Source organism: Lutra lutra, chromosome 11 (genome assembly GCF_902655055.1).
Source record: "Lutra lutra chromosome 11, mLutLut1.2, whole genome shotgun sequence".
NCBI classification, from domain to species: Eukaryota; Metazoa; Chordata; class Mammalia; order Carnivora; family Mustelidae; genus Lutra; species Lutra lutra.
The window spans coordinates 100875900-100898411 of NC_062288.1; the positions used below are offsets into that span (position 1 = coordinate 100875900).

General features: G+C 40.1%; 1 protein-coding gene across 3 annotated transcripts in view; it reads left to right on the forward strand.

Moving 5' to 3' along the window:
- The window catches only part of CNTNAP2 (contactin associated protein 2), a 1959883-nt gene that overhangs the window by 1232206 nt on the left and 705165 nt on the right, over positions 1 to 22512 (forward strand). For all 3 annotated transcript variants that reach the window (XM_047694949.1, XM_047694948.1, XM_047694950.1), the window contains one exon: positions 22000 to 22119. In XM_047694949.1, the coding sequence (XP_047550905.1) occupies positions 22000 to 22119 (120 nt within the window). The remainder of the gene's footprint in view (positions 1 to 21999; positions 22120 to 22512) is intronic.

Consider the following 22512-nt stretch of genomic DNA (forward strand, 5'->3'; position numbering starts at 1 on the left):
CATCTAGCACTGAGTAAGTTCCCAGCAGGATGTCGAAAATGGACCCATAGCTCAGCGAAGACCCACTGATGACAGGTGACCCAAGCTGTGTGAAAACTGACCAGTTAAAAAAAAAGTAGAAGTTAAAAGTCACAGTGGAAAAAGTATTGATGGCTGGAAAGAGAGCTGGAAGGTTGAGCATGCCTTTGGCCCCTTTTGGGTTTTCCTGCCCTCATCTGTAACATCTGGAGCTGCACAGCATAATCTGGGAGACCAAGAGTCCCTTCGGTTTTAATATACTTCCATTTCTAATGGGAAGAAGAAAGAAAAAAAAAATTGTTTTCAAATCTAGGATAACTGCTGGGAAATTATTACTCAGTTTCTTGGATGGTCCTGCTTATGGATAAATAAAGGGTTTATACTTCCCCTACAGCTCTAATCTTGCATGTGTAATGGATGTAAGTTTTCTTTTCTTTCTTTCTTTTTTTTTTTTTTGACTGTGTGTGTGAATGGGCTTTGGCCCCTTGTGTGTCTTCAGGACTTTCTCCTCAGTTATCCCAAAGCATCTGTCTGTGGGTGGGGGACAGGAGGAGAGCACTGAGATAGGAATGCAAATAGAACAGGTTAATAATACTCCCCCTCTATCCGCAAAAATAGGCTTTCTCAGGCTCCAGCAGTGTGTTGTGGGAGGTTACAGACAGGCCTTGCCAAGAGAAAAAAGGATTCTCTAATTTCCTTTATTGTCCTGTTCATTATATCAGGAGGCAGTTCCAGTAGCCTTGATGGTAGCATTTCACACAAAGGAGGGTCTGACCAGACAGGAAGAGCAGAAGGAGGTCCACACACACTCATCTCACTGGGGGAGGGGACCGGTATCTGAAAATCTGGGCATTTCTATCTCTCAGCCAGGCATGAACTGGGTTACCTGAGATAACTTTTTTAAATTATTGCATTTGATGACATTTTACAAGATAAAACCAAAGTGTCATGTTTCTTTTCCGAGCATTTTAAAAATCAGTGCCTTCTTTGAAATTTCTTTCCAGTTTATTATTCATCTACCTAAATTCATACATATTTTTATATATTTGCTCATTTAGCAAATATTTATTGAGTATTGGCCACGCACAAGGTCCTAGGAATTCAGCAGCGAGTAAATACAGATAATGTCCCTTCCCTTAGGGAGCTTACTTTCTAGTTGGAGAAAAAATAAAATCAACAGTAATACATAACTCTAACCCACAGTAAGGAGAGGGTCAGGGATGATGCTACTTCTGGTCCTCGTGGTCATGTTCTTCCAGCAAGACTGTGTTCTCCGAATGCGCAGCGTCTCTAACCCATCTCCTTTGCCCGTGCGCGGAAGGACCTGAGCTCCCACCCAATCCAGTCACTTTCCTTTTCAAGACCCACCGTGGCTCCTGTAGCCTGCTGCACCCTCCCAGGTCCGAGCTCTGGCCTCCAACTGCTTGTAACTTCTTCCCACAGAGGAGGGCTCCCCTCCCATGAAGTCATTCCTTCTAAAGTCCCATAAAAGCAGTTCTCATCCACACATCCAGGAATACATACCCTTTCCTCTTTTCCTCCTGTCTTCCCAAATCCCAGCCTTTTAGTAAGATCCAGCAAGTTTCCTGTGTGCCTTGTTGCATTAAAAACCCAGCCAGCCCACACAGATAGCTCCTTCTCAGATCTTCAACTCCTGGCCAGTACTTTGGATCGCAGACTCCCAAACTTGGAAGAACATGCTGGTCCTCTAGTCCAGCCTTGACCCCCATGTGGGAAACAGTTATACCTTCTTAATAGGTGGCCTCAGACCTCTACACTCTCTACTGGCATTCTTCAAATAAGTAAAAACCATATATACACATACCCACAATGGTGAATTAAATTATTTTAATTTTTCTGTTGCTTAAGCATCCGCAAGCAAAAAACTCTTGATGAATTTTTATGCTTTATGGCTCTTTTAAGATCACAAAAGAAAAAAGTTTTAAATATAAACCCAATGAAAAAGCTAATTAATTCAAAATGATCAGCATTAATTTATTGTGACAGTGTTTCACCAAAGCAAAGCATCTATTCTCAATGTAAATGTATTACTACTCTCCAATAGGTACTCCCCAAGATGCCATAATGTGACCTTGCTTATCTATGATAGGGCACTTCTGCCATTTTTAAAATGAGCCTGTAGCAGTTGCCATAGCTTTGTCCTAAAGAAATCTCCAATGCAGACGCAGTGTACGCAGGACCTAATTATAGGGTGGTGGTCGAGATCAGGTGGGGTTTTCGTTCAATTAACAGATAAAAATTAAAAACTTTAAACATTTTCACAGAAACATGTATAACTCCCGTAATATATTTTCAGTTTTCCAGGGGTCCAGAAATCTGTGTTATATAGTTTTGGACTGATTTAGGAGTTTATGCTGTGACTCTGCAAATAGATTATGTGTAAAATGGGCTGACAGGAAAGACTAATTTTAACATTTATTCTCTTTTCCTCATAATACCTAACATTGCATGTAGCCTGCTAGATGCGGATAAAAGATTTCTTAAATATATATATATATATATATATATATATATATATATATACACACACACATATATATATACACACATATATGTATACACACACACACATATATTTATATTTATATTTCACTATTTTTTCTTATATGAATTTCAGGAAGTTTATTCACAGATCTCTCTATAAATCTCCCAGGAAAATAAGTTAGTAATGATTCTTTGATTCTGATTTTCTAGACAAAGACGTACATAAGCTCCATTAGACGTTACAACAGACAACTCCTCATGATGATGAAAGCCAAATTTAAGGCAAAAGAGACTGAACAATGATCAGTGTAGGAAAATCAAAATCAAGATAACCTAAGGGTCAAGCAGGGCTTTACGGATGCTGAATAAAATTGGTTGTTGACAGTGAAAATTTCCCGGTTGCAGACGATTATTTGAAGAACTATCTTTTTCAGACTATTTCCACCTGTCCCCTACAGTGCTAGCAGCTCTGTTATTGAGTCAGTAAAAAACTAATTACCTTTCTATCTTTGAACATTTTTTAGAGACATTTGTATTTTGATGCTTTCAGGGGAAAATAGAGTAAAAACAAATTCAGTAATTCTCAACTGAAAGGCCTGATATCACCTTATGCCAGTTCTTTTTTTCCTCCCTGGATATTTTAACTCTTTTTCCTGCTTTCCTACCCATTATTGAAAGGCTTTAAAGTAAATGGAGGGAATGCAGTTTTCTTTTTTTCTGGTTATCCTCTCTAAATATCGGTCATCCTTCTGAGTTGGTGAATTGAAGATGTCTCCTCAATCTGTTTTCTTCCATGTCTTAGTACTCTCCCCAGACTTTCTCCACTCTCCCACAACTCTAAGCCTGACACTGGATCTTTTTATTTTTTTAAATTATTTTTTATTAACATATAATGTATTATTTGCCCCAGGAATACAGGTCTGTGAATCGCCAGGTTTACACACTTCACAGCACTCACCATAGCTCATACCCTCCCCAACGTCCATAACCCAACCCCCCTATTCCTCCCACCACCACCACCCCTCCCCCGCCCCCACAACACTCAGTTTATTTTGTGAGATTAAGAGTCTCTTATGGTTTCTGACACTGGGTCTTAAAAGTGCTGAGCCCCTCGCAACTCGGCTCTCTGTGCCTTACCAGCAGTTTGCTTGGGGGGAGCAACTCACCTGTAAGTATTCCCGTTTAGCTGTGTGTCCCCATGCCTGAAACCTACCAGCAGTGAGCGACAGTTCTTTGACTTCCAGACACAGCCCTTCAAGAAAGGTCCAGAGAAAATTGTTAGGGCCAGTCACATCATGATGTGAATTAGCTTATCAGATCCCTTCTCTCTCTGGCAAATACTCAAGAACTGAGTGAAGAGCTAATTAGAGATTTATTGGTGGTTAGTGGAGTTAATCTGGAAGGAATTTTGGAGGAAAACGCACCAACTGTGTCAGGCGAACGTGATAACCACTACAGTACGGAAACAGATAAAACGCACCAACTGTGGAGGAGTGCCCTGGAGTAGGATTAGGGGCAATAGAAGTCATCGAGAATGACTTCACAGGTGACGTTGGGTTAGCCCTGCTTACAAGGAGCTGATATTCAAAGCACTTAAGAGCTCCTTACGTTTGAATGAAGATTAAATCTTAAACTAATTTCAAAGAATCATATAATTAAATTAAAGGTAGGCCATATCATGAGAAAGAAGTATTTGGCTTTTCTGGGTATCCAAAAAGGAGAATTAGGATATGTGGTTGTAAATTACGGGGGTCTAGTTTCAGCTCAGTGCAAGTTTTAACTATTCATTTGGAATAGTTAAAACTCTTTATAATAGTTAAAACTCTTTAAAACTATTCTTTTTCCCAGGATAGTGAGCTGTCATTCAATACAACTGTTTCTACAGAGGTGAATGATGCCCACTTTGGCCTTACTGTTGATCTTGGGCTACCTCGGATATATCTCCTATTTAAGAATGCTTACAAACTTGGGTCTGAATTATAAGTGAATATACTCTTTAATTACTTCAAAAAATATATGTGTCTGTGTATAGATACACACACATACGCACACACACACACAAGCATCAAAAAATGTAAGCTGAGGGCGCCTGGGGGATTCAGTCAGTTAAGCATCTGCCTTCAGCTCAGGTCATGATCCCAGGGTCCTGGGATTGAGCCCCACATTGGGCTCTCTGCTCAGCAGGGAGCCTGCTTCTCCATCTCCCTCTGCCCCTCCCCCCACTCATGCTTTCTCTCTTTATCTTTTTGTCTCTTTTCCAGATAAATTAAAAAAAAATCTTCTTTTAAAAAATGTAAACTAGGGGCGCCTGGGTGGCTCAGTGGGTTAAGCCGCTGCCTTCGGCTCAGGTCATGATCCCAGGTCCTGGGTTCAAGCCCCACATCGGGCTTTCTGCTCAGCAGGGAGCCTGCTTCCTCCTCTCTCTCTGCCTGCCTCTCTGCCTACTTGTGATTTCTCTCTGTCAAATAAATAAATAAAATCTTAAAAAAAAAAGATGTAAACTAAGTTCTCATCCTAGTAGTATTCTACATATTTCTACCATTTCTCATGGTCCTTGGGATGATAAAAGCTGACATAATCTTAGCTAGTACTTATAAAGAACTCAGTAAGTACAAGACTCTCTTCCCAAAACTCTCCAAGGGGTGGTATTACTGTGTGCCCCATTCTGCAGGTAAGGGAGCCAGCTGAGCCACTATTGGTGAAATGTTGCATTCCGGCTTACAGAATAAACTGGGGAGCCTGCCAAGAGTCCAACTGTTCCAGTGTCTGAGTCTAGGACTAACAGTGGTACAGCCCACTCGCCAGCGCCCCATTAGGATCATCTCAGAGTATCACAGGATAGCTAAACAAATCGAGGTTCTGGAATGCTGACCTGAGTTGCGTTTTTACCCCCTCTAACATAAATCTTGACATTTGTACAGAACAAGAAAGTAAATCAATGTCAGAACAGCCTTAAAAGCCAACTACAGTTGCTTTATGACTCCAGTGTAGTGACAATATCAACTTCTAGCTGTAGTCAAGTAGAGATTAAGATCATTACACCAAGTCGAAACTCGTTTTCCTTGGCATAGCACTCATCGTGTTTTAAGGACAAATTGTAAGACACAGAATTACAGTTGTAGAGCTGGAAGGGGTCTCGGGGACCATTCACCCCTCCCTTCTCATTACAGAGTTGAGGCTACTGATCTCCCGTGAGAGGATCTTACTTCAAACCCAGGCCATGGCTTCAGAGCTGATCTTCCTGCCTCCACGGTTGGCTTTCTTGTGTCCAGTCTTCCTTTTACAGCCAAAGGGAACTTTTCAAACAGTTGGCTCATTGCACCTGGTTTTCTTTAAACTCCTTCAAATACTCCTCATTACTCTCAGAGTGAGTTCAAGTCCTTTAGTTAAACCACCAGGTTTTTTTTGAAACCTGGTCTGTGATGGTCTCTAGTCAAATGCTCCTGCTCACTGACCTTGAACTCTGGACTCCAGTCCCTACCCTGTGGTTGTAGAATCGCAGCCTGGCCTTTGAGCCTTTGCACATCCAACTCCTTTTACTGTTAGAGCCCTTTCTGTGGCCTCCTTTGGCGATCTCCACTTTCATCATTCCTAAAGGAAGAGGACTCTAACCTAGAGGTCACATTTGTTTCATTTTTCAAACACCCAACATAAACAATGCCAGTATTGCTTCCCAACCCATTACTTAGAGTAATCGTATTTGCGTGTATCTGGACAAGAAGGGCAGTGAGATTTTGCAGCATGGCATCCCCAGGCATGACATGGGAAGCATTCATAGCTCATCAATGGGAAATCCAACAAGTCAATGAGACAAAGTTTGCTGGGATCATTTGATGAGGGTATGATGTTGCTACAACATAATCCAATGATTGATGTACCTAATTATGAAAACAGAGTCAGCAAGAAATGGCAATTATATTTAATGTAGTATGATTAAGGAGGCAGAAAACTGCAATAGCTTTCAGAATGATTTTCACTGAAAATGTTTAAAATAAAATGAGTTTTCATGCTTAAAGGAATGAAAATAGTTCATCAGTTCATTTCTGTTAAAGATCCAGTTATGTTCAAGTTTATATCAGATGGAGGCAATGTGATAACAGTCAGGAGATGTAAGATCTGGTCTCATAATTGACACTGAGTAAGTGGGTGACTTTGGGAGAGCAAGACACCTGATACCTTTGACTCTTAGAGCTAACCTAACACAATGGCGAAGAACAGAGGCCATGGGCTTGAATTCAGTCCTGGTTTCAGTACTTTGAAGCTACATAGCTTTAATTATTTTAATCTCTCTAAGCCTCAGGTTTTTTTTGTTTGTAAAATGGAAAGAATAATGCGTTCTTCATAGGAGTACTAGGAAAAACCAATGGCACATCAAGTGTAAGCGACTCAGCAAAGGATATGACGTACAGTAACAACTCAAAGAGCTGTTGTTATAATTATTATAATTATTTACAATGAGGGAAATAGATTAGATGCCTCCAAGGTCTTCTCAAGCTTTAAAATTCTGTGGTTCTATGAATAGCTCATTCCCCAATGATGTCAGATAAATGAGGTTTCACTGTATATTGGGCAAGAAATCAATATGGCCAATTTTCAGTTTTGCACAGTAAGGTAAGGTGAGCAGAGCATGAATTATTCAGAACTTTGGTTACACTCAATATATTTCTATTTGATCTTGGAATGCATAGAACTTTTTAAAAGAATATTTTCCATGCTTCTTATATTGTGTTTAATGATTAAAATGAGTTTGGCCTTTCTGTGTTTGCCAAGTGAAAAGAGATGGAAAAACGCTAGGTACTGTGTTTATGGTACCTTATTTAATCATTCACCACTTAGATGAAATCATCCAGCAAGTGAGAGGGTGATAGAAAAATCAAGCAGAATAATACGGTTGTAGCCCGATAAAGGGCATGCCTGTGATGGAGAGCCAGCTTCATGGCATCTCCTTATAAAGCTGCTTCCAACTTTCAGGGGGCTCAGGTCCATATGGGGTTTGAAACCCTAAGAGTGAAAAACAGACTATCAAGTATTTTTCCCATGGATATCTTAATTTTCGAAATGGCCTTAGCACAGAAGTGATGTCTAATTCTAATTAGAATTCCCACACAATGGCTACAGCCCAATGCTCTAAGAGCCTAATTATCAAAACTCATTTATTAGTAAGAATGCTTCCTCACCTACCATGTACCTTATCATTTAAAGGAGATAGGTATCTTTTTCCTTCCTCCCCTTCCTCCTCCTCCTTCTTCTTCTTAAATGAACAATTTGTTCAGTGAGACATTTAAATTCTTCAAAGGCAAGAAGCCCATGAAAAGCAGACAGGACACCAGGAGTCTGTGCTGGACAGCAGAATTCTCATAACCAGAGCACTTGTTGGAGTCCAGGATTACACTCACTGACAAGCTGTGTGATTTTGGTAAATGACTAAATCTCTCTAAGCCTTCATTTCTTCCATTATAAACTGGGAATTCACTCTGAAGCTAGCAGAGCTCAGGCTTCAGAGCCCTCACTGGTGTGGGGCGGGTTCACATCTGTTCACACAAAGCGTACAAAGTGTCTTAGTTGTAAGGACCCCAGTATCATTCCAACTGTCCTCCTTGGCGCAGCCTCCAGCACTTTTGGTGTCTGGCTGAGGGGATGTTGAGTTTGAGGATACAGTAGTTTTCGGTTTAGTGACTGTATTTATGTGGTCTGCAACCGTTTCTGTAGATTATAAAATTCTTACTGTCATCCTGATCTAGGAATGACTCAAGTGCACTCCCACAGCCCATTTTCATAGCTACATTTTCATTTGTATTTGAATATTCTTTTTTCTTTTAAAGAAAACCTCTAAAATGTATTGACTTCAGACCCTGGAAAGCCTGGATCTGCCTCTGAGGATAAGGATACCTGCCTCATACCATTGTTATTAGGATCAGTATAGAAGCTTTTCCCCACTTTTGTTCTTTCTCTTCTTTTCTAAAATCATGTAATAAAGATAGGGATGATCAAATCCCAGATTGTTGAGGTTTTTTTTCCCCAAGACATCTTCCCACCTCAAAATCATACATGAAACCTTGACACATAAAATACAGTAGTAATTGATAGTATTTGTATGAAGCTTAAATCCTCACTGTTTGGGGAATGGTCCTCCCTTTTTTAATATAAGCCTCCAAAGAACCACTGTGAGCCTCAGGATTCCATGAGACCCAGTTTGGAAACGTGATTTAACTCACTCCTTTCTTTTTATCCTAGAAAAGGACTCCAGAAACCCTATACAAACTCCTTTCTTCCCATTCTGTGTCCAGCCCACCATCTCCATCCTCTTTTTCGGGTTTATGACAATAAACAGAATAATGATAATTACTACCTAAAAGTCCAGATGTAAAGCCAACTGGGATCAAAGACTTCTATGTAAAAAATTAAACTCTGAAAATCTCCCCAGGAAGAAAACTGGGGAGAGTCCATGTGCAAAGGAGGCTTTGGGGTGACATGTTAACTGAGGCAGGCAATCTAGGACCCGTAAAAACACAAAACTTTCACATGGTACATGTGCTTAGATAATGTCACTCTGCAAATAATTAATTGCGAGTAATGTTTGCAACACTATGACAGAGACAAAGACAAATATAAACTTCACAAAGATGATGGATGGGCAGCCCACAGAGGGACGTGTCTGCACGGCCAGTAAACCCACAGGAAAAAATCCAACTCTCCGTTGAGAGAATTGCAAGTAAGTGGCAGTGAGGGCCAGTGAGGGCCACATCCATCAGAGGGGCATGGCAGTGAGGGCCAGTGAGTGCCACATCCATCAGAGGGGCAATCAGTAGTGACAACACCTACTGCTGATGGGAAAAAGTTAAAAGGCTACCTTCCTTCATTTCTGGAAAAAGTGGCAATTGTTACAGACTTTCAGAAAGCAATCCTTAAATATATGTTGAAATTAAGAAAAAAAAAAAAAAGAAAAGAAAAGAAAAGCAAGACCTATTTCCAGGGTCACAGCATGACTTTCATGGGCCTTAGGAACATTTTACCTGTATGAATTTTTTTTTTCCCTGCACTAAATGCACACACATAGAAAATATAAAATATATTTTATAACCACATTGATTCCACCAGTTGCCCCTTAAGATCATTTGCTCTTTTTGAGTGCTTTTAACCAGACTCCAAGTTAATGCTGGTCCCCAGTCACAAGGCACTCTCGTATTGGGGTATTACTTTCCAATGGGTCGCTTCTGGTGGCTCTCCCCCACTTCTGTTTATCTTTCACTATCAGTCCCATTGTTCCCACTCTGCTTTACCTCTCCACTGGAGTCTTCTGCCCCCGTAGAGATCCAGAAGTGTATAATCCTACATCTCAGGCTGATTTCATGGGTGTTCAGAGTATTCTGGTAGATAATTAGTTCACTTTAGGGGACTTGTTGAAATAGGGTCTCCTACCTCTCCACCATCTTGCCCCTCCTTGCTTCTTATGACCTCATTGATGTAAAGATGACTATAATCCAGAATGGATTCACTATTATCCCATTCCTATTCATTGTCCCCTCTAGTTTTAAAAGAAATTAAAGATTAAAACATCTGCCAGGTCCTTAAAGCTCTTCAGGGCCCTCAGCTCTGTCTGTGCCTTCTGTGCCTCAGGACATCAGCCCCAATCCTCACCCACAAGTCTGTCTACTGCCAATCAGTGATACTCACTGCAGTGTGGTCGAAGTAGCCAAATCTAGAAACAAAGCAAAGACCTTCAGCAGGCAATTGTTGGATAAACTGGGTTGTACCTTGTGTGATCCCATCTTAGTAAAATAATCAAAGCCAAGAGGACATGTCTCTGAGTGTGTGACTCACCTGTTTGCATTATCTTGCGGCCTCACAAACCTCCATAAAACCCAGTGGCTTCAAACAACATCGATTTTATCTGCCCGTGATAATAGTTAGCAACGTGGGCTGGGTTCTGTTGGACATTCCTTTTGCTGTTCTCAGCAGTGGTAATTCAAGCAGGTGCCACCAAATGGCAGCTCACCTGGGACTGGATCATCTGTGACAGCCTTACTCACAAGTCTGGTGGTTAATCCTTCTCTCACTGGGGCCATGTATCCGCAGTTAGCTAGCTCAGGTTTCTTCCCACGGGGGCAGAAGTGTTCTCAAGGGCAAGAAAAGGTAAGCCCAAGTAGCCAACAACATTGTAGATCTAAGCTCATGTCATGCTTGCTAATGTCTCCTTAACAAAGCAAGTCACATGATCAGATCCAGAATGTGGTGGAGGGTCGGGGAAATGATGCATGCATGGAGGTGGGTATGATTCACTGGGAGACATAGTTGATCTATTTCATTTTCTAGTTTCAGTACTCATATTTTTCAGTAGTTTATTTCTCATTAAATTCCAACAGCTTCATTGGGCATTTAAAATCAGTTATACTGCCTCATTCATTAAATTAGATAAATAATAGTAAAACATTTTTTAGCTGTAAAGTAGTATAAAATATAGTTATGTTTTTACTTGATTTTCTGTTTCTGGAATTGCTGTTGTTCTTCTCTTCGATCTCCCGTTGGATTTGTAGGTGTTTGCAATGGTTTGATAAGCTATCTAGCTGATCTCCTGCTACCTGATGTAGTCTCAGCTGCTACTTCTCTGCCATCTTGACTCCTTCCTATGTTTTTACTTGAATTGCAAGGACAGTTTCACTCAAAATGACTGAAAGTTTGCTCTGGCTCTCTAATCAGAGCCAGATTTGTTTTTGTTGTTGTTGTTGTTAAACTTAGTCTTGTTTAGCTAAAAACAGTTGGAGAATTTCTCACTCCATTGTTTTTCCTCAGCACACATACACACACAGATATAAAACTGAAAAATCTGCATTCCCTTCAGGAGACTCTACTTTAGTAAAACATACCCTGTTTCCCAAACTGTCTTCCAACAGTAAGAACAAAATATGCCTTTTTCATGAGAATGATCATAAGAGTATAAATGGCAAAAGTAGGAAATATAAATATGAAAATAGTAAAAAATATATATATAATGATGAAATTAGTATAGACAGTTCAGCATAGCTTAAGAGCAGAGATTCTGTAGCTGGAATTCCTGTGTCCCAGTTCTGACTCTGCCTTTCTTTAGGTCAAAAGTCCTGGAGTAGTGAACTAATTCTTCTGGGCAGATGGCAGGAACAGAGCACTGAGGACAAGCCTCAGAGAACAGCTCTCTCTAAAGGCCAGGAAAAGAAAAATGACAGTGTAGGACACAGTGGAAGAGTGGTCAGAGGGTCAGACAGACAAGTGTGAGGACACAGAAAGGCAGAGAAGAGTAAGTTTCAGTGAGGGGATGGTCAACACTGACCACCTCTCCTGAAATCACAGAGAGGGAGGACTTAGTCAAAGTCAGCATAGTCATCAGTGGCATTCTCAAAAGGGAGGCAGGAGTGATAGTTTTCTGACTCAAGGGGGTTCAGGTGAAAGTGCTGAAAAAGGGAAGTTCCCTTAGGTTAGATTGACAAACAGGAGTAGAGGGCAGCATGTGTATTTTTTTTTTTCTCCTCCATTATCCAAGGTAGAGGAGATGGGTGCTAATTAACAAAGAAGATGGAGCTAATGGGAAAAAAAGAGATGGAAAATTGAGGAAATAATTCTCTTAAAGTGTCAGAAGACTGGCATGAAATAACTTGGCATTGGAAAGGAGTAGTGAGGAAGAGTCCTTCTCTTCTGTTCCTGGCAAGCTCCTACTCATCCTTGAACACTCAGCTCTAAGTGACTTCACAAATGAAGCCTTACCAGATTGTCCTAAGTTGTCCAGTCCCTTATCTAAAGTGTTTGGGTATTGTGTTTGTATCTTTTTTTTTTAAATAACATTCAGCCAATTATACAGCATTTTATTTCTCCACACACCTACCCCATACATTAGACAGAGAATTCCTCAGAGCCAGGATCTATGATTTGTTCATTTTGCTTATTTCTAGTATAAGACACAGCACCAGATCTAGTACCACATTAGTACATATCAGAAAATTAATTAATTAATTAATTAGCAATGGGAAAGGGAAAAGGACCTGTAGGTTACACCAAAGGAGCAAAATTCAGGTGTTAACAGATTTGGATCTATGTTCTTAGTCTCGTTATTAGAACAGAGTGAAAATGAGAGTGATAAGGTTCGAGATGAAAATAGAGAGTTGAGTAGATGGAGAAGAGACAGTGTAGCCAGTGTCTATAGGATCTAAGCTAGTGATTAATAGGGTTGTTGAGCTTTGCTGTAGAGACCTAGTAAAATGAGAAAGCGTGAGTTTGTAGCATGCCCATTTGGTTTAATAGGGTTTTTCCCCCTCATCTTAGTCTTCTGTAACCTAAAAGTAATAAGAAAATACTAGTAGAGCTTCTCCAGACTGATTCATGAAAAACCAGTGAATTTTATGTTTTGTGGAGCAAAGGTCACAGAGTATCCCATGTGGACACTGATATCACCAAGGAATATGACAGTCATGATGACACAGAGACAAAGAGTTGTGGTTTTGTGATTAAAATGTTAGTTTTAGTCAAGTTTGGGATTAGCCAAGTTAGCCGAGTTTGAGATTATTTTTCTTTAGTTTTCTTTAAACTTGTGCTTTGGAGCCAATACCAAGAATGAAAGGACTAGGGAAGAATTTAAAAAAAAAAAAAAAAGACAGAAATGGGACAGATGTGGGTAAGAGAGACAGAGTAGAAATGAAAAAATAAGGGTAGATTTTACTCTGATCTTCAGAATATTCTTGAAGGACTGATCGGGTAAGAGAAATATAAACTATTGATTTATTAACAAGAAATCAAAACTTTTTCCTTTTTTTTTCCTTCTAAATTACCTTTTTTCCCTTGAGACTTGGACAGGTGAAAGAACCCATTAGAGGATGATAATGAGTAACATCTCATACAGAAATTGCACTCATGGAAAGATCATGACATACTATTAGCATGCAGAATATCTGTTTTTGTTTTTTTTTAAACCACTCTGTCTCTACGACCATCATTTGCTGTGTGCCAATTACGAGACAATAGCTCCTCTGGGATATAATGTAGTTTACTCAGGGCATTTATTCAAGCTTTTAAAAAAAAAAAATCCAAAGAGGCAGAGAACATGTGAGGTTAATATTCAGGTATTAATGAGACCTAGGTATTGTGAAGCTTACATCTTGCTAATTAAAAATAATTGCCTGGTCTTAGAATTGGGGAGCCATCATGGGGGGAAGGTCTCAGGGCCGCTACTGCCTCTCTGGATTTTCAGCATGGTTGTGCACCAATAGTTGCCTTAACAGGAATAATGAGATTCTGGAAAAACTAGGTTCTCCTAACAAAGTCATTAGAGCCTGATTGAGATTGGAAAATCAATTTCATTGTTTCAAATGAGAAATATCTCATTCCAATAGTTAAACTTATTTTTGAAAGACACATTAAGATCAGAAGGTGACTTAGTGGTTAAAAGGCATCAGCATAAGGAGGGTCCCAGAGACCATCCTATTCTGAATATCACCAATTCACATATGCCCCAGGCCCCTTTCAAGGGCTAACAACAGCTATTTATCATTTTGTGGTATGTCAATGTTTTCCATTAAGAGACTTATTAATTCAAGAGTAGAGCCTCCAGTAAACCAGTCTCCCTTGTTAGCATCTTGTACTTGGTCTATGGTAAGTATGTGGTCCATCCACTGTAAGGAGAGCAGGAAAGTGAAGACATTCATAAACTATGAATACCCAAAATGTCATGTTACAGCATTTACTAGCAAATGAGCTATAAAATTATTTTATGCTTCTTTCCAGTTTTATATCAAATCATTAGAAGTGAACTTTTCCCTTTCTGGGCAATCAGGAAAAGACTACTTATGATGTTCCAAAGATAACCTTTATGTGTGTGTTCATTTTTGACTTGTGATTAATTTTCTAACATGTTTCATCCTTGGCTACTTCTAGAGATCCATATGCTTTAGAAGATAATAAGGGGAAGGATATATGCCATATGCTTACACGCCTATCTCAAATCATGAGATGTAGAAGGGGTCAAGGAGAGCCTTCCTTAACTCATCTGTATCAGCAGAGCTCTGGAGAACTGTTGCTTTGTACTATTCAGAGCACCTAGCATAAGACCTTACACATATGAGCCAAAAATAATTATTTTATGTGGAAGACATTTCTCTCTTAAAATTAAAGTAGTAGAACATGGTGGAGAGGCCTCCACATCATCTCTAATTTGGAAAAGCTCCAACTCGGCCCAGTCACTTGGCACCTATGTGTCTGTATTAGTTTTCCGGGACTGCTGTAACAAACAAGCCGACTTAACCGAAATGTATTGCCTTTACAGTTTCAGAGGATAGAAATCCAAAAATCAAGGTCTCTCCAGGATTGATTCCTTCTAAGGCCTGCAAGGGAGAATCCATTCCATACATCTCCAGTAGCTTCTTTCTGGTGGCTTCAGACATTCTTTTGCTTATGGTTGACAATCTTCCTGTGTCTTTATATTGTCTTCTCTTGTAGGTATCTGTTTCTGTGTCCAAATGGCCCTTTCTATAGTCAAGTTGGATTAGGCCTATTGTAGTGATCTCATCTAAACTTAACCATCTGTAGTACCTTATTTCCAAATAAGGTCACCATCGCAGGTCCTGGAGACTAGAACTTCAACATCTTTTATGGGGGATATATTTAAACCCATAGCAATGCCCTTTTTAAATTCTCAGTTTTTTTTGTGAAAATAGAAGCTGTGGTATAGAATCACAGATATGTGCTTTCTTCTCCATTCCCAGGTACCATAGGGTTTTAATCATATGTGGTGTGTATGTCTTAACCACTGCTTAGCATGGTATTCAAGAGCTTATTGTCATAAGTGGAGGATAATATTATACACTTAAGGAGAAATCTTAATATGTATCATAAAATATATTTATACTTCAAAAAGTACATATTCAAAACTATAAGACAAAAACGGGGAAAACAAATATGAAAAAACAAAGATTTTAGTCTTTGTTTATAGTATAGCCAATATAAATTAATAGAAAAATGATGGCAATAAATGGGCAATACTCATAACTATACACCCTACAAAAGATTTAAAAAATCTCTCCAATGTACACTTGAAAATAAATTTTCCAAATATTAATAAAAAATACAAATAAAGTAATGGAAAGTGGGTTTTTTTTTTTGGTTTTGGAGGGTTTTTTTTTTTTTTTTTGCCATATAAGAAGCTATTTTTAAGAAGGGGGCCTGGAGGGGCGCCTGGGTGGCTCAGTGGGTTAAGCCTCTGCCTTCAGCTCAGGTCATGATCCCAGGGTCCTGGGATCGAGCTCCACATCTGCCTCTCTGCTCAGCAGGCAGCCTGCTTCCTCCTCTCTCTCTGCCTGCCTCTCTGCCTGCTTGTGATCTCTCTCTGTCAACTAAATAAATAAAATCTTTAAAAAAAAAAAAAAAAGAAGGGGGCCTGGAATTCAAAAAGAGAATGAAAGACAGGCTCACCCAAATTGCTCCTGGGGGCAAGAAAACATTTGTGTTATCTGCTCCTTTATCACAACTCATCAAGAAGTATAAGTTCTTTTGATAGAAATGCACACATTTTAAAAAAATGAATCTGGGGACGCCTGGGTGGCTCAGTTGGTTAAGCAGCTGCCTTCGGCTCAGGTCATGATCCCAGTGTCCTGGGATCGAGTCCCGCATCGGGCTCCTTGCTCGTCAGGGAACCTGCTTCTCCCTCTGCCTCTGCCTGCCATTCTGTCTGCCTGTGCTTGCTCTCTCTCCCTCGCTCTCTCTGACAAATAAATAAATAAAAAAAAATCTTAAAAAAAAAAAAAATCTTAAAAAAATGAATCTGTCTCACACATCCTAACAAAAACTCCCCTTGCGAATTTAGAAATCTCTATCAAGTTTTATTCTATTTTTGCTTTCATGTTCAAATTCCTACAATGATGGGGTCACCACCCAATTCCAACAAATAGTTTCTTTCCTACAGTTTGTTTCTATAAATACTTCTGCCCTGAAATATTTAAGAAGTCACTCAAATCGGCCTACTAAAAGTATTGTCATGTTTTGCTGTTGTTGTTTTTGGCCTTCTTTCTGTTTCCATGTTTTGTAGCAGTTCAGACTCTTAAGAGTTCTCCGTGGGTGGAGTTCCTCCTTCATACTCTGTCCACACTCTGGCCGTTCCTTGACCGGGCTTCATCTCCCTGCACAGGAGGCTGGTTGGACAGCTTTGCTCTTCAACCTTTGGCTCTTCCCTCCATCTTCAAGTTGGCTATCTCTGAGACCTCACATGCAGCACCTGCGCATGACCAGGGGGAGCGTTTCTCCTAGTCCTTGATTGGGGTGGGGAGGGCAGAGTATGCATGTGTTGTTTGGTGTTCTACTGATGGTTGTAAGCCTAGGGCCATACGGACTTCAAAGTTCAGTACCAACCTTTAACTTTATGCCTCCATCTTTATTCTTCTGCTTAATACTTCTTTTGTTAACGATACTAGGAACACATTTGATGCTTAACAACATCTGTTCGTTAAGCAGAACTGCCGTATTTTTATACAGTTGTGATAAGAGAAATAATTGCCCCCCCCCCGCAAGTTGTCCTTATCCTGATCTGTGGAACCTTTCACTATGTTACCATCTATGGCAAAGGGACTCTGATTAAGTGAAGGCCCATAACATGAGATTATCCTGGATGATCTAGGTGGGCCTAAGATGATCATAGAGCTCCTTAAAACAGATATGACAAGGAAATCAGGGAATCAAAGCAACGGAGTGTGGGAAGGACTGGCTTCGAAGATGGAGAATTGGGACGAGGACAATGAGCAGGGAACACTGGTGGAATCTAGAAGCTGAGCCAGGGGAGAAAATGGATTTTCCCCCCAGAGTTTTCATAAGGAGCACCGCCCTACAGACACCTTGAATTTAGCCCAGTGAAACCCACCTCAAACTTCTAACCTCCAGAACTGTAAGATAGTAAGTTCGTATTGTTTCAGTGCATTAAGGTTTGGTTATCTGTTACAGCAGCCGAGTGAAACTAACGCAGCAGTCCTTTGTCATTTTCCGTTGTACCTAGCATGACGTCACACCGACAACACTCATCGTTTAATGAAAATGATGAACATACTTAGGATTCCCGACCTTCTGGCATTTTACATGCTATGGAATTGAGTCTGAAGTGTTCAATAGTAGTATTTCTGAACATCTGAGATATATTTACGAATATGTACCATAATACGAGAACTTTTACTTGGGACTAGAGGTCTCAGCAGAGAAAAATTACTTTTCCAATAAATCAATGGACTTGCTGAGTCTGTTTATTGCCACATCAGCCCAATTGCCTCTCTGTTCTTCGGTAGTGTGCTAGCAAAACTCCATCACTGCTAACAGCTCGCGCACGTCTTCACTGGCTACCACCTCAGCCCTTGGGCTCTGTCATCTCCTCAGGCTTAACGTGCACAGATTGTGCAAGCCCGCGATGCCTCCACTGGGTCCAGAGCTAACTGGCTGAGACTGCAGGGGAAATGCTTCCATTAGCTCATTCTCTGCATTAAAATGTCAATATACTCAGTGCTTTTTACTTTACAAAGGGTGTGTGATTTCATTTAATCATCACGATAACTTAGTTGAAGGAGATAGTGTTGCCTTCGTTTCACAGCTGAGAAAACTAAAGTTAAGGGGAGTTTCCATATTGTAAATGTCAGAAAGGAGATTTGAATGAAAATCTCTTAATTCCTTTCTCAGTTATAAAACGAATGGTATTTCATTATATCCAGGTGTCCTTGCCATTCTATCTCCATGCCATTGTTCCAGATAATGTATCTCTCAGGTGTATGTTTAATCATAACATAATTGTGCACATTATAATGTAATATGGAAAACACAGAAATCATCCATAATCTTACTACTCACAGATAACCACTGGTACCGTGTGGGTGCATTCATCCTAGTATATTTCTTTCCACATGAATTTTTATTTAGGGTTTTGTATCACAATGCCTCTTCATTATTTTGAGTAAAATGAGGTGGCAGTCCGGCCTTATTTTATTTAAAATTTTACTGTATTGTCTTTTGGTGTCCTACCTTCCTCGTACTTACATTTAAATATCAATAAAGAATTAGCTCACCCTTCTGGAGTTAACTTTTTTCCAGGATTCCAGTTTGCAGGCAGGACCAGCAGCAGCAGCATCACTTGGGAGCTTGTTAGAACTGCAAATTCTCTGCTGAATCAGAATCTTTGGGGTGAGGCCCGGGAATCCCTGTCTTAACAAGCTCTCCAGGTGATTTTCACGCATGATACCGTTTGAACTGAAATACTTGGTTTCCCATTTGTGTTGATGAGGCAAATCAACTAGTAGACCTGTCCTCGGTGGAAGTCAAGCAGAATTTAACTGTCAAACTTGGAAGAAAAAGAAGAGAGCTTCTTACATACCCCGATTTCCCTCATCTACAAGCCATCAGCACTTGCTTCTTAGTTACCTGAGTTAAGGTTCATAGCCCTCGCTAGGGTATCTCTATGCTTACTTAGATGCACGCTTCTTACCCTCAGATCATGCTTTCATCAGTTCTGATGCTCCTCTTAAACACCTACCATGTTTGGGGCGCCTGGGTGGCACCGTCTGTTAAGTGTCCAAATCCTGGTTTCAGCTCAGGCTGTGATCATGAGATCCTGAGATAGAGTCCTGGGATTGGGCCCCATGTTGGGCTTCCCACTCAGTGTGAAGTCTGCTTAAAGACCCTTTCTCTCTCTCCCTATTACCTCCCCTCTTTGTGTTCTCTTTCTCTCTCAAATAAATATATAAAATCTTTAATGAAATCTGCTATTTTAGATTATATGGGATAGAAAAGAAATATAAATATTCTAGACCCTCCCCTCCAGATAACTCAGAGTCTTGTTAGGAAATAAAATTTTCATATATGAAATTCAATTAACAACAGTCAGTCAAGTCCTAAATTGACTATAATCAGGTACTACAGGGCATGAGAGGAGCAGCAAATGCCCTGGACTGGACAGGAAGGTGGGTATATTGACTAGGGAGGGTCTCCTTAAGAAAGGAGGACTGTGAGGAGGACCTACAACATTAATCATAAAAATTTCACCTATTAAATGTTTACCATAGCCCAGAGAGAGTGGTTTAGCAATGGGTATTGTTATGTCCTCCAGTTCTTATTACTACATTGTAAATAAATACCTAATACCTATTCTCCAGACAAGGCTAAAGGAGATTAGGCAGCTTTGCCAATGTTCTATAAGTAGTACCCTGTGGAATCAGAATTTCAACCCAAGTCTGTTTGATTGTAGAGCCCTGTTCCTTAGCATTCCTGCCTTAGTAGTTAACTATGGTAGAGAAGGTTAATAGATCAAGGTGTTTGTAGTGTGTGGCAGAAAAAGGTGACCCCAGGAAAGGTGCCTCACCAGTGTGCAAGTTTATGTGGGCAAGTTGCCCAAACCAGGAAACATCTGTTAGGATTTTGGAAGGTCTTGGATGTGTAGATGGTGATCTGGGATAGGATACCGTGGATACTGAAAAATCATTACATATTTTTTAACATAATGAAAATAATGTTTTAGGACCAGACTAACATTGGCTGAAAAGCTTAATTTGGTGAGAAGTGAAGAGATATTTGGGTAGGACAACCAAATACCGGATGATAAGGAAAATGGAGTGTTTGCAGGGGGGCCAAGAGAGTGACCAATTATTAAATATTTTAAAAAGAAATGTGAAAGCTTTTAAAGACAGATTGCCCAAAGGGACTAAAAGGAAAACTTTAGAATTATAACTTGGCATTATGGATCATTTTGAGCTACACACAGAAATTGCAATTATCTGGAGAGAGGTTGCAAAAAATGAGTAAGGCAGTTAGAAATTGTGAGTTTAGGTCATTCTGAACTCTCCTTCCTAACTACTTATACCCACCTGGTCTCTATCTCTAGTTGATTTTAAAAACACATGAATCTGTCCCATTTACTTCATCCTTCCTCATAGTCTCATATGGAACTGGTCACCCTTCATCTGGCCTATGGCAATGACAGCCTACGTGCGCTCATGAATTTCTGAATCACTTCCCTAAAAATCTATTGTTTTCTATAGGAGTTTTCTTTCTAAAGCCTACATCTAATTATAGCATCTTCCTGCTTAGAGGTTAAAAATCTTCCTCCCTGCCCTTTATTGCAGTATGCTACTTGACACGGCATTAAAAATTGGAGCAACCATAGTTTATTATCCAAATAAGAGACTTGAGAGATTGAAATTGGACATATTAATCATCACACGTGGATGAAAGACATGTCAGCTCTGCCTGGATTTCCAACTGCATCCCCTTCCAGGGGCACCTTCTGCATGAGTAATACCAAAATAATTAGTGAGCAAACCCTACGGGTCCTTTATCTGGGGTGCTCGCATCTGTATTTGCGTTGCCTAATCCCCTGCTCAGCACATGTAGGTACTCAGTATTTGCAGAAGGAAGGGAGGAAAAGAGGATTAAGTAAAACAAAGAATTTGAGAATTGTTTTAGCCTAGTATGTTGTTGTTGACGTGAAATTGAATTTGAGGTCTAACATCTTTCAAGGGGAAACCAGGGGCAGCCCAATGGCAGCACATAGAACATGGAAGCAAAAAGTGGAAAAGAGAGGTCCCAGAAGCGGACCTGCTGTTAATGAACAACAGTTCGCAGTGTGAATTCCAGTGCTCTTTACCAAAAGACTCGATTACCTGTGCATCCGATGATAGCTCTTTACCAGAAATAGTTCTCAGTTTTGTAAAGCGATCTTTTAAAGTCATCCTAAATGTCACTATGGAGCTGTTTCTAAAAGTCTTCCCAGTAGTATTCTAGAAATTATAACGACAAAGGAGATATGCAAATGTCCATTTTGTACTTTGGAAAACAGGTGCAGTCACTGTGAAAAAAAGAAAATGTCAGAAGGATGGGAACAAAAAGAAAAACAATGGAAAAGAACTTATAATTTAATTACCTTGATGTCAGCCTTCTACACAAACTAGATGGGATGTAATTAAAATACCTGTAACAAAATGAAGCAGGGACATTCTTTCCTTTTTCCTGAAATATAGGAAGATTAGAAACCTCATGCTGTTTGAGGGAAATGTATACTATCTATGCAAAAAAAGGGTGCATGTGTGTATGTGTGGGTATGTATGTGTGTGTGAGAAAGATTTTTCTCTTAGTCGATAGCCCAACAAAATACCCCATATTTATGGTCTTTCAAAATAAAGTCATATCTATAAATAACTCCAGATTATATATTATTTCGGTGATCCCTAATGCAACGAATAGTACATTTATTTAACAACGTATTGATGGTTTTAGACCTTTCCCCGACTATAAAGCCATAGCAGGAACTTGCTATCCTTGTTGGGTCAGAAACGCTCATAGAGTAAGAACCAAATCATGAATTTAAATGTGGATAAAAAGAACACTCGCTCTAACCGGAGGATATACTGCTCAGCAGCACTGGCTAGTATTGGAGGTGGCTGGGGCACGCACCTGGGGAGCCATTCGCTCTGCACTGTGCTCATGTAGGCTGTTCTGTTCTAGCGATCTATGAGCCTTCCTGTGAAGCCTACAAACACCTGGGCCAGACGTCCAATTACTACTGGATAGATCCTGATGGCAGTGGACCTCTGGGGCCTCTGAAAGTCTACTGCAACATGACAGGTAACTATGCCGTATTGATGTTTCATGGACGTTTTCTTCTTTATGTTGAGCATGAACAGTACCACTCAAGTCTGGTTTCTTCTGCACCATGTTCTTTTCACAACATGTAATAAGCTAAATTTTGTTGGATTTGTTCAGTGAAATGCTGAAATGTGTTTCTAAAGCAGTAAAATCTTCTAATCTGTTCTTTTAACTCTACCTTCTGACTTGAACATTTTAAAATACAAACATGTAGGGGAAAAACTCAGAAAGTGCAATTGAAGGGGGAAGTCCACAGGCAGAGCTGGCCATGCGGCAGCCTCCTACACCGGCAACCGAGACTGAGGAACTCAGTGTCACTTCTCGACTGTCCACACACTGCCCATGTCAGGGGGAGCTTATGGACCCTTCCCG